The following is a 13216-nucleotide window of genomic DNA, read 5'->3' as shown; positions in this document are numbered from 1 at the left end:
GAAAGCTTATCTGGTCGTTAACTTCAGGGCTTCAGGGACTAGTTGAAGTGCACGCAAACTGGTTTGACACCCTCGGATACCATCTCGAAGAATCTATAACCACCAGTATGATTTGGGTTAAAGATAAGAACTGGGTTAGGTAAAGTTAGACCAATTGCAGATATAGTATGCATTAAATTAACTTATATCCATGTCACAATGAAGACAGTGGCCATAGATAATTTGCAAGTTACTCAAATATTATATATAACCAAGTTCAACTTTGCACTAAATATGAAGTTGACATTAACCCATATTCTTGTATCTTAAACCCTAATTATTTGGCCTAATGAAACACATGTTTATTTATTTATTAATTATAGCTTGAGTAATGGACAAAACCATATCCCATATCAATTCAGAGAATCCCATCCTCTTTTGAGTCTTGTCTGTTAATTTCCTTTAGGAGAGCAAAAGATTAAACATCCTGATAAGGATCTTAATTAGGTGGCTAAAAGAAAGGATTTATAAGATGGATGATGAAAAAAATGTTGATTCTTCAAGCGTTTACGTGGGGCAAACGCTGAAGAAAAGCACACAAAAAATCTAAGAATGATCTAAATTTACCTATGAGGATGCCCCCACAGCACATGAAAACGAACAATGTCTTTGTAACTTCTTGGACGCTGCATGCTTTTGAAAGATAGAGAAAGAAGGAAGTATGCTCAAGCACAGTGAACCGATCGACCACTCACTTTCAAATCATCAATCAACTTTATAAAGTTTATTCACTTGGAAAATTTTGGCCCTCTTGAACGTGAGATCAGCAAGGATTCAAACATCCATTTACGCCTTCCCATGATCTTCTTTCCACATTCAAAATTCAATGTTTCAACCCTCGTGGATTGAGATAAATGGGGTCCTCTTTCTTTTTTGCAGAGGACAAGACCATGTAAATACAAAGCTATAACCTGTCAAATTTTATGATTGCTCCATGTCCCTCGATCAACTTTTGTTTTGGGTAATCTTGTTTGTTCATACTTTGTGGAAATTTGATCAGTACCTTTCAGTCAACACCAATCTTTTTCTTTTATAATCTATCCATGAACCAATGTATAAGGAAACTTACAGAGACAATTCATAAAATTTATTCCATTTAAATTTCACTCTTTTGATTACTCCTCTTTGGATTCATTCAGCTTTCTTAATTAACATATATAATATTCGAGTTTGGTGGTTGTTGAGCAATTTGTACTGCCCCCAACTTTCAATTATTTTATCTCATGTTGGTTTTAAGTACAATTCTCTGTCAGGTCATTTCTGCAGGTTGTTTAACTGGTTATATTTTGCAAGACACTGATTATAAAAATCATGCCAAAACAAAACGACGGTTGTGAGGTTTATCTTCCTGTAATAAGTTTGGTAGAGGTTAACAAACACACAAAGAACATCAATTGGTTGAATAAACACCAATTAACTTTCTCTTCCTATAATATTACATGTTTTATGTATATAAATGGTTGGCTTATGTTCCTGGTAATACTGACACCTTATGAGGATTGAGTAAGTAACAAGGTGGGCGGCTTCATTCTTGGTTGTCATTATCATATCCAATTACTGTTTGACCGTAGCTCCATACAAGCTTCTGACGTAGCATCCAAGTATGCCATCCATCCTTAGTTTTAGAGATTGATATTTTTGAGTATCCGGCCCGGCCCGGTCCATCTCAAAAAGGTCAGACTTTACCCGATATCTGTGAGCTTGGGCTTGGGTTTGGGCCTAATTTTAAGGCTTGACCTCGAGTATGGGTCGGGTCTGGGTATGTCTTCAGGCCCAGCTTGACAATTTTAGTATTAATTACATTAAATTATCCTTATATTGTATATTTAATTATAAGATTATCCTACATATATATAATCATTTTTCCTAAAGCCTACATGGATGGATGGATGCATTTCTAGAATTAAAAGTAAAAAAAAAAAAAAATTGAAATTTATTAATATTTAAAAATTCACATTATAAAAATGAGCGGGCTTGGGCTAGGCCTGAGGTTACAAAAAACCCGTCAGGCCGGGCTTAGGCTTTACCTATCATACTCCTGACGGGCCCGGGCCGGGCTTGGGCCTTTGTCATGAGGTCAGGCTTGGGTCTGGGCCAAGGGGTACCCAATCTCGGCCCAACCCATTGCCATCACTACTCGGTTTAGAGCCATCTAGAGCCTACCGGACTAATTGGTTTTATTTGTTCTGAGCGTGTGCGCTCTTGTCAAGCGTCTATGCCCGTTTTCTCTTTTCTGTTTGGTTTGAGCCTGCGAGCTCCGTTAGGGTGTCTGTGCCCATCTTTCCCCTTGGTTTAGAGCCTGCAATGCTCCCTTTTAGGCGTTTGTTTCTATCTTTTTGTCTAAAAAGATGGACACATTTGTTTTGATCTTCTTTAGACCTCCTTTGTACCATATAAATTATGGACATGGACGATCTACATACTTGAATTGGGTTAGTAACCTCACTCAAAACTTTTTTTTTAAACTCTTGGATTCATCCCTGATTATAGATCAATGTTCTAACAAAAATACTTGTTAATCGAGTCGTTTTATTTCATCTAACAAAAAAAACAACTGACTTAGCTTAATAATATACATGGATTCTAGATCTTAATCTCTGAAGTATTGTTACATCTGGTTTCATCTTTCAAGTGAGACTAAGCTTCATTTACTGAGAACTTGCCCACAAAATCACGAACATAAAGCCCCCAAACCAGAGCCACAGAGCACAAGGCCACCGGCAAAGGACCAAACATCCACAGCAACAAAGGAAAGCACATGCACAGAATCCGATTTCCAATGAAAGCCATCATGAAACCCTGCTCAAACACCATCTGTGTGTATGCAGGAAACGAGAACTCCTCAGGAGCGCTCACCAAAAAGTTAGCATCAATCAACTGCCCGAGTCCCAAGGCGCTGCAAAAGAAGCTAGCCAACAGAAAGAAAGACGTCGAGCCAAACTTTAGAGCAAAAATTCTCCCACCATTACCCGATTCTGGCTCCAAAATTACACTCTGGAAAATCCTGCTTGCGTTGTAGGTGTTGTTCGTTAGCGCTGCCAATGCTAACTCCACCAGAATCGCTATTGTTGCAGCTATAGTTGTCGTCAATAGTGTGTTTCTCAAGCTTTGAACCGCCAACATCGCCTTCTTATCATCACCCTAATCATCAAAATCTCATTATTAGCATCCGGGTTAAGATGAACATAATTAAGCTAGGGACTAACGATTAATTACCTCTTTCATGTTCATAAACCATTCTTTTCTTCTCAATGCTTCGATTCCGATCGTGATACGGGAGGGCTTGATCTTGAAATAACACCACAGATTTACATGGTAACCCACTATAAGGAAGAGGCTCAAGGGAACTAAAACACTATCCAAAAGAAGGATAACGGCCATCGTTGAGCAAAAATCAAGCGAGGATTTTTTAACAAAAGACAAGGCTATTTAATCACAAATGCCAACCGGGTTTGATCTTAAAGTGGAGGAATTCTGTTGAATCATGCTCATATACGCAATATAAAAGCAACTTCGTTTCTAAATTATTGGCCATTAGTGCGCTCTGTAAAGTAGTGGATTAGAAATAATGGACATTAAGATGATATAGTGGGAATTGTGGGAATGGGAACAATAAAGAGATGATGATAACTTTTTCATCAAAACGATAATATTTTGAGCCAATAACGCCATATTTTTGTCTATTTAATTACTGTTCTTCTTAATTTCCTTTTTTATTTGCTAAACTTTATTTGAAGGTGACACTGATGTACCTAACATATATAGATATCTTACACACAATTATTTAAGTAAAGTACTAAATCCTCAGGATCCATTGAATACTCTACTCGGGATTAATTGAATATCTTATAATCTAATGACCAAAGTAAGCCACAAATATGACGGTGATCACTTTGTGTGACTCAAACACAAAATGGTGCGTTTGGTTTAATATTTCTATCCCTATTCCCAATCATTTTCCCAAAATATTTGTTTGTTTAATTATTTAGGAAATACTATTAGATTTTTTAATTACTTTTAGATCCCTTAAGTTTATTAATTTCATTAAATACCCCTAGAAAAAAAGTTTAAAAATTAACAAAAACACCCCCACCCACCTATAGTTGCCAAATTCTAGTAACCACCATCGGTAGTAGCCGGAATCTGTCATAATGGCCTACAAACGATCTGAACTTGTCGATAATTCACCAATCTGGCCGTTGTTGACTGACAACGACGGCCATATCTTTGGCCGTTCCTTTTGCGGCCGTTGACGGCCAGATCGACGCACGTTTGATCAGATCCAACGGTCTGCGTCGGCGGTGGTGGTCGGAGTCTGGCACTGTGGGTGGGGTGGGGTGGGGTGTTTTTGTCATTTTACAAAATTTTTATATATTGGGGTGTTTAGTTAAATTAGCAAACTTATGAGGTTTTTTTTATAAATTTTTAAATTTTACCTCGTAATAATCACCCTATTCAACTATCCAATACTATTTCTAAAATCCTATCCAAAATAATAAACCAAACGCACCCAAAACCTTTGAGTAACCTAATGTCTTGTCATCCGACTATAAGCCAAGTGGTTTAAACCTATTATTTGATTTTTGAATTATATCCTAATTTCTTAAAAAAATTATATATTTTATTTACCTTTATAAGATGTATAATTGAAACGCATATTGGCTGCTGTTATAGACAAATACTACACAATAATGGTCAAGTTAAAACTTTATTTTAGAGAAGAATAAAAAGGGCCCTATTTTGTTTTAGTGAAGCCCATTTGAGATGGAAATGGGCCAAATTGAGCCCAATATTGTCGGCCCAGTAAAAGGGATTCCGTTATAACGTCACTATTACAGGACTTGGCGAGGAGTAATTGACTAATTGGTGATCGGCTAAACTAAAGTGGAAAATGAGCAACTTTACCAAAATTATTTTTGGGAGTGGAAAAGAGGAAGATGATCCGAGTGGGGTTTTACTTTTATTATTATTATCTTTTAGGGTTTTTAATTTTGTGTTTTTGTAATTCAGTCAGAAATGTTATTGGGTCGATTCTCTAGTACAGAAATGAAGCTTTTATTGCACAATCAAATGCTTTCTTCTTTCATGGCGGCAGTGAAGGCTTTTACGCTTCCAAAGTTGTTGATTCCTCTTCTTCATCTTCTTCTCCTGATAAGCCTGTCAAGGGCAAGTCCTTTATTAGGTCCATTTTAGTTCTTATTTTCATGATTTTTTTTGAAATGAATTTATTCCCTTTTTTTTTTTTTTTTTGATTAATTTGGGTGTTGTAACAAGTAATGATGTATGTTTAGTATGGTTCTACGAAAGTTTGGTGGGTTTTAGAGTTGTTTGATGGATCTTTAGATTTGATTAGCTTCAATTGGTGGGGTGATCTGCAACTTTTTTAATTAATTACATACTTTTTGAATCTAATCTATCACTAACCTGAAAAATGGTTGTTATGGTTAGAAATATTACTTAATTTCTTTAAAATTTATGACATCTTGTGGTTTATGTGAAGTGTGATTCAATTTGCCTGAGATAGCTTAACATGTAGCATACTTATATTTTTGTGTTCCTGGTATTGATGAAAGATGAGAAAAGTAATTTCATACTAATGTATTACTGCTAATTTTGGTGTGGATTCGTAGCTATGCTTACTCAGAGGAGATGGGAGAGGACTTTGATGAAGAGGGTGTTGCGTTGCTGGCTCCAGGATAAAAACCGGAGATATGCAAACTTACAAAGTGATGTGACAAAAAATGAATAGAATAGTGAATTTAATAAGTTTGATTTTTTGTTTCACTCTTCCATTTATTTTTTGACACCTTACTTTATATGGAAATCTTTGTAAGATTGTAAGTATAGTATTATTGTTTCCATTTCTCTGAACTAGGAATCATTGTTCAAAAGTTAGTTGTACATCCTGGAATTTCTCTGTAAATCTTGCCACTCAATGAAGGTTGCATGTACAAAAGCACGTGTGAATGTTATGTCAGTCGTGCTAGTCTTACAAAGAAGCCAGGCATACAAAGACAATCTCTACCTTCATCTTCATCATTTCTCTCTCTCTCTCTTTTTCCGTTTTTTCTTTGTTTTTTTCTTAGCTTTGTAAGCTTCTTTGCAAGGATAGACTTGTTCATGTTATGTACAATGAATTGAAAGAACAAAGAAAGGAGTTAAATATCAGTTTAAGTTTTATAGTTGAACTTTTATCTTCTGAGAATTACAAATTTAGGCAATAAAAAGAGGTTTTTTTTCTTTATCCTAATTTATTATTATATATGTGCTTGTGCTTTTTTGCTCATATAATTGTAGATGAGTTTAGCAGTGACATAGTCAGGATTTTTAGTCGGTCGGGTCAAAATATCAACTAGAAACAAAGTCTTAAATCTTATAACTTAGCCTTTCACACAATTTATACAAACCCAATAAAATTCAACTTATAAACCCATCAAATCTAGCTCAACATTCAAGTAATTAATCAATATATCAAAATTAAATCAAATCCTCAAATCTCTACAACATAGGGTGATTGTTTTAAAACTTGGATCGGAGGACAACACGTTTTATTGTCTGGGTCATGGGTCAACCAGTCCAACCGATTGGACCGACCAATTGGATCGATGACCTTAGGGATAATTTTATTTTTAAAAAATTACATATTAATCTCTTAAATTTTAATATATTACAAATTCCTTTAAAAAGGTTCATTAGTCCCTAAAATTTTTATTTAGTTCAAAAATGCCCCAAAAAATGACCAAATAATCCATAAACTTTTGGCATATCTCCAAAAACACCTTTATAAAATTACAAATTAACCTTTATAATTTTGAAATATTACAAAACCCCCCTAAGACCTGGACCGGACCGGCACCAGAGAAGCTTTCGGGTCCCAGTCCAATCCAGTTTTTAAAACAGAGCTTAGGGTTACTAAAATTTATCGAATTTAACTTAAAACAACAACTAATTAACTTATACTTCAACATAAACAAGATTAAATCAAAACATACATTAAAATCTAGGAATTTAATCTTCTAATTTCAAACTCATTTATTAAACTCAACAAAAACTCATTGTTTATGATCTTTCATCAATTAACAAAGATAAAAGAAAAGAATTTTAAGTAAAAAGAAAAAAAAAAATTGAGCATCATCTTATCCTATAATCCAAAGGAGTTGCTTTTCTTGACCGTCTAACAGAAGGAAAAAGATAATAAGAGAGACAACGATAAGAGATAAAGTAGAGAGAAACGTAAAAAAAAAATGTTAATTAATAATTCATTTTTTTAGGTCAAATTTAAGTTGGGTGAAAATTATAAATTCCATAAAACTAAAAACCTTTTTTAATTTTTAATTTTTTTTTTTAAAGTTTAGTGGAACTGTTTGTATGCGACTACAAGTCTGTGTGTTAATATCATGTTTAATTATAGAAAAGCTGATTTCATTGATCATATCGTCTAAGATGATATTAAATAACAACAAAGAAGAGCATATTTGACACCTTTTATTGAGAAAATATGACTTGAATAGTCAAATAACAATTTCGACTAAACATGAATAATCGTTCCTTATAGACGAACGATCGTTCCTTAAGAATAAACGATTATTCATTTATAAGAAATTATTTCTTATGAATGAACGGTTATGAGATTAGGTTGTAGGCATAATATTACTCATGACTTGAAACACTTTCTCAATTTTTTCTGTGATAATTTAGTCATCCCCATAACGATTTGTCATAGGCCCAATACAGTCACATAATAAGATATGAGTTCATTTGAATCCATTGAAGTTTTGAAAAAAAAAAAAAATTATATTATATAGTATTTACAATTTTGACCTATTTAAATTCATATTGACCTTTGACCCTACCAAAAAATTTATTAATTAACATTTTTTTAACTTTTCTCTCTCCTTCATTTCCTCTCATTTTCTATGCTACCTTTTTCTTATTTTGGTTGGATTATTCGGAAAAAAAAAAAGATCTTTTAGAGGATTTTTTTTTTTGTTTAAAAATATTTTCTGGTCTTTCTAAATTGACGAAAGATCACCAGTTATAGCTTTTTGTTGAGTTTAATAAATGGAATGAAATTAGAAGATTAAATTCCTAGATTTTGATGTGGGTCTTGATTTAATCTTGTTTATATTGAAACATGGGTTAATTAATTGTTGTTTTAAGTTGGGTTTGATAAATTTTAGTTAGTTATTGAGTTAATTTTGAATGATTTAAGAATTAATAAAACTCTAAGTTGTAGAGATTCGGGGATTTGATTTAATTTGGATATATTGGTCAATTGTTTGATATTTAGAATTGGATTTGATGAGTTTTTATTGGTTTATGACTTAAATTTTATCGAGTTAGTAGAAATTATTTGAAAAGTCTAAGTTATAAGATTTGGGACTTCGGTTTATAGTTGATGATTTTGATCAATTAAGTTGTAATTGTTGCGGGAAATGTAACGATGGCGGTGGGGATTTACAGTAGTAGGGAGGTGGAGGAGAATGTACTAGTGGTGGTGGGGATTTGTAATCATATGAGGTGGTGGGGGATGTACGGGTGGTGGTGGAGATTTTGAATCCAAAAATCCTGACTATTTTTCTGCCTACAATCCAATGGACTAAAAGTAAGTCATAAATGTGATAACTGATCACATTGTATAACTCGAACACAAGACCTTTGCGTAACCCAATGTCTTGTAATCTAGCCACAAGCCAAGTGGTTTAAACCCATTAATTATATACGTGTAAACCCATTATTTTATTTTTGAATTATATCCTAATTTCTTTAAAAAAAATATTATTTACCTTTACAAGATGTATAATTGAAACGCACATTGACTGTTGTTGAAAAATACTACTCAATAATGGTCAAAAGCTCTCTTAAAACTTTATATTAGAGAAGAATAAAACGGGCCCTATATTTGTTGAGTAAAGCCCATTTTATGGAAATGGGCCAAATTGAGCCCAATATTGTCGGCCCAGTAAAAGGGATTCCGTTATAACGTCAATATTACAGGACTTGGCGAGGAGTAATGGACTTGGCGATCGGATAAGCTAAAGTGGAAAGTCAGCAACTTTACCAAAATTATTTTTGGGAGTGGCAAAGAGGAAGATGATCCGAGTGGGGTTTTACTTTTATTATTATTATCTTTTAGGGTTTTTTATTTTGTGTTTTTGTAATTCAGTCACAAATGTTAATGGGTCGATTCACGAGTACAGAAATGAAGCTTTTATTGCACAATCAAATGCTTTCTTCTTTCATGGCGGCAGTGAAGGCCTTTACGCTTCCAAAGTTGTTGATTCCTCTTCTTCATCTTCTTCTCCTGATAAGCCTGTCAAGGGAAAGTCCTTTATTAGGTACATTTTAATTCTTATTTTCATGATTTTGTTTGAAATGAATCTGTCGCCTTTTTTTTTTTTTTTTTTTTTTTTGAATTTGATTATTTTGGGTGTTGTAACAAGTAATGATGTATGTTTAGTATGGCTCTACGAAAGTTTGGTGAGTTTTAGAGTTGTTTGATGGATCATTTAGATTTGATACTCTCAATTGGTGGGTCATATGAGCTAATTGAATAGAGGGCTTTGATTGTGGTGGATGAATTTGTTTCGTTTCTGGAGGGTTTTAAGCTATGCATATGGAATTTCAGGTTTGAAACTGTTACATTTGTGAGGCCGAGGGAGTCTGCTAGAAGAAGATAGAATGCAGCAGAAAACTGGATTGGTGGAAGCTATCATACTTGGTTAAGATAGGGAAAGAATTGGAGGTTCTTTTCTAAAATGGTACCAATGTTGCACGAAGAATCTTTCTAGGATGGGGTATTGCATATTGAGAGTTTATATCACAAAAATCTGGACAACCCGACTGGCCTAAACTCGTAAACTTTCTTTGAGGGAACCAACGAAGAAGCTCATGTCTCCTGATGATATTGTTTATATAATAGAACTGGAATGTACTACCTCTATTTTATGTTTTGTGATCCAGAACTCAAGGGTACTTTGGTTAAAGGAAGAAGTGTGTGGAAGAACCCAATGGTTATTTACCGAAAAGATGGCTCCTTTGATAACATTCTTTGGCATAATGTCTTTGGCTTACTTGGTGCTTGGCCTAGCATGTTTTTTTGCGGTTGTCCAATTCTGGAAGAATATTATGCAGTTGCACTATTACACACCGTGGTGATTGCTCTTGGAATGTGTGAAAGCTCTGGTACTTTGATATGCCAATTTTATTCAACTGGGAGCAGACCCATGGGTTACATTGTGGGCCGCATCTCTTACTTCTGTTAAGAAGACTCTGTCTCGCTTCTTCTGCTTGTGTTCTCTATGGGCTATGGTGTTGTCAAGCCAACCCTGGTGGGTTTAACCTCGAGAGTTGTTCTTCTTGTTTTGTAATCTTGTTGCATCAGAGGCCCTTGAGCTCTTTGAAAATTTGGGAACACAATGACTTTTCTGGAAAAGCAAAGTTATTTGGTGCTCCTGTTACCGTTCTGGATTCCTGCTTTATTCGTGTATCTTCTCATCACTCTCCAAAACTTTGGAGAAACTTCAGGTAATCTTCTGATTCTGCCATTCTTGCCATTTCCAAAAGTTTATGTTAACATGTCTCTTAAAATGGTAAGTTAGCAGTATTATTTACCATTCAAAGAAGTGAAGGTAATTTGGTGACCAAATGATTTCTTTAGATGATGAGTAATAAATGCTAATTTACCATTTAAGTCTCTTACATATACCCTAGAACGATACCCACAATTGCTCATTTATCTTTTGTTTCCATCTCTGTATTTCCATTTTTCTTTTTCTGTGTATTTGGTGCAGATGAGGAGAAACATGGCTAAATTGGAGCTGTACCGAGTTTACCAATTCTCTTGCAGTGTGTGTGCTACTCTCTATAGCTTGGATTGGATTTGAGGTAACTGGAGTTGTGGCAATTTAAAAACTCTGTAGTGCTTTGTGGTGTACGAAGTTTCTGAAGTATTTCCACGGTACATTTGTCTCAAACAACACTGCTAATTGAAGCTTATCTACCTTCCTTGGCAGCTATATTCAATGCAACTGACCCATTAGTGAGCTTGGCAATTTGCCTGGATCATTCCAGCTTTCTGGAATTGTCTTGCATAACTCTTTTAATGGTGATATTGCCCTTTGGGCTCCTTCACGTAACCCTACTAGGTACTTGCTTAGACTTGACCCCTTGTTCTTTGGTGTTTTAATTGCTTCACTCTCATTCTGGTTAGTGATGTTCCACTTTTCCTTCCACACTTAGGCTGTCTTTTCTGCAACTTTTTTAATTTATTACTACTTTTTGAATCTAAGCTATCACTAACCTGACAAATGGTTGTTATGGTTAGAAATATTACTAGTTTCTTTGATTTGGCGATGGAGTTACCTCATAGTATGAAGATGGGATAATCTTGTTCTTTCTTTTTTTTAATTATTATTATTATTATTCCTTAAATTTGAAGCTCGGTCTAGATGGAGCCTTTGCTGAAAATAGCATATTAAAGCATGTATGTAGGTCATTTTTCTGTGTGTGATGTATAACATTTTTGTAGTGCGGATGAAGGGCAAATGACTGGTATCGTTTAACAAAGTGAAAAATCAAAGTTATGGACTAGCCACCAACCTTTGTCGCCCTTTTAAATTTATGACATCTTGTGGTTTATGTGAAGTGTGATTCAATTTGCCTGAGATAGCTTAACATGCCGCATACTTTTATTTTTGTGTTCCTCGTATTGGTGAAAGATGAGAAAAGTAATCACCAATGTATTACTGCTAATTTGGTGCGGATTCGTAGATAGCTTACTCAGAGAGATGGAGAGGACTTTGATGAGGAGGGTGTCGCGCTGACTGGCACCGGGATAAAATCTGGAGATATAAACTAGGCGGATCATGTGTATGGCCTTGGAGAAGATGTTGAGGAGGATAAGCGGGAATAGATTGATATTTCCATTTCTCTGTACTAGGAATCACTGTTCAAAAGTCAGTTGCACATCCTGGCTTTTGTCTGTAATCTTTCCACTCGATGATGGTGCATGTACAAAAGCACGTGTGAATTTAATGTACAATGAATGAAAGAACAAAGAAAGGAGTTAAATATCATTTAAGTTTTTTAGCTGAACTTTTATCTTCTGAGGATTACAAATTTAGGCAATAACAGAGTTTTTTTTTCTTTTATCTTTGTGCTCTCATTCTGATTTATTATTATATATGTGCTTGTCTTGCTCATATAATTGTAGTATGTAGTTGTGTTAGCTTGAATAGCCAGGATTTTTAGTCAGTGGAGTCAAAATATCAACTATAATGGAACCTCGGATCTTATAACTTAGGGTTTTCAACAATTTATACTAACCCAATAATGTGTTCATAAACCTTATCAAATCCAATTTGGATATCAAGTAATTAACAACTATCAAAATTAAATAAATTCCTAATTTTCTACATCTCAGGGTTTTTTTCCTTCATAAAGAATGACCTAAAGGAACGTCGTTCATCTTAAGAATTTATTGTTTGTGTTTAGTCAAAATCATTTAGTTTTTTAAGTGTGGTGAGAGTTGAAATGACCAATTGTTTTTCAACTCCCATATTACGGTTGTAAGAAATATTGTGAGATTAGTTGTGAGCGTAATATTACTCATGACTTGAAACGTTTTCCAGTTTTTTTTTGACAATTCAGTCATCCTCATAAAGATTGTCTAGGCCCAAATACAGCCCATCCGATTTGATAAAGGCCCGATAGAGCCCATCCGATGTGTTATGGGCCCAATAGAGCCCACTATTGGGCCGAGTGACTCACTTTAACGACTCTTACATTGCAAGCTGAAAAGGGTATCCTAAAGCCGACACAGATTACTCGCTCGCCTCGAGTTCTTTTACAGTTCTGGTTTCACGTTCTGCTTTGCAGTTACAGATCATTGTTGAGACGACAAAGGCTACAGGGGTTTTTTCTTCTGCAATAAACAAGGTATATGTTCGTTTATCAATTGTTTCCGCCTGCTCATATTCATCTCGACACATTATTTGTTTTGGACGGCATTAACATGAAGTACTCTCTTTTTCAGTTTTTTTCTCATTGGAGCTTTTTCCTATATAAAAGTTTTGTTTTTGATTGGTGGGTTCTTGTTTAACAGTTGAAAAATCATGGGTCACCATGATCACCATCGCCACCACCATGGAGACAGCCCTTATGATGATCCGTTTTT

The 13216-nt window shown here is 34.7% G+C and overlaps 1 protein-coding gene and 1 pseudogene across 1 annotated transcript; one reads left to right on the top strand and one right to left on the bottom strand.

The window, feature by feature from the left end:
- Positions 1-2552: 2552 nt before the first annotated feature.
- LOC116105192 lies at positions 2553-3597 on the bottom strand. The gene is made up of 2 exons (XM_031391625.1): positions 3256-3597; positions 2553-3180 (listed from the first exon to the last, which is right to left on the bottom strand). The coding sequence occupies exons 1-2, from the start codon at positions 3418-3420 to the stop codon at positions 2677-2679; spliced, it is 669 nt and encodes a 222-aa protein (XP_031247485.1). The 5' UTR covers positions 3421-3597; the 3' UTR covers positions 2553-2676.
- A 5462-nt stretch (positions 3598-9059) lies between these two features.
- LOC116105186 lies at positions 9060-12059 on the top strand (annotated as a pseudogene).
- The last annotated feature ends 1157 nt before the right edge of the window (positions 12060-13216 follow it).

The sequence above is a fragment of the Pistacia vera genome, unplaced genomic scaffold (assembly GCF_008641045.1).
Source record: "Pistacia vera cultivar Batoury unplaced genomic scaffold, PisVer_v2 Contig495, whole genome shotgun sequence".
NCBI lineage: Eukaryota > Viridiplantae > Streptophyta > Magnoliopsida > Sapindales > Anacardiaceae > Pistacia > Pistacia vera.
Note: the sequence above shows the minus strand (reverse complement) of the source record. Positions and strands in the feature narration are given on the sequence as shown.

Coding starts and splice junctions, on each gene's coding strand:
- LOC116105192 (XM_031391625.1), bottom strand. CDS start 3,420: ATGGCCGTTATCCTTCTTTTGGATAGTGTTTTAGTTCCCTTGAGCCTC. Junction 3,181..3,255: donor GGTTTATGAACATGAAAGAG/GTAATTAATCGT, acceptor TTTGATGATTAG/GGTGATGATAAGAAGGCGAT.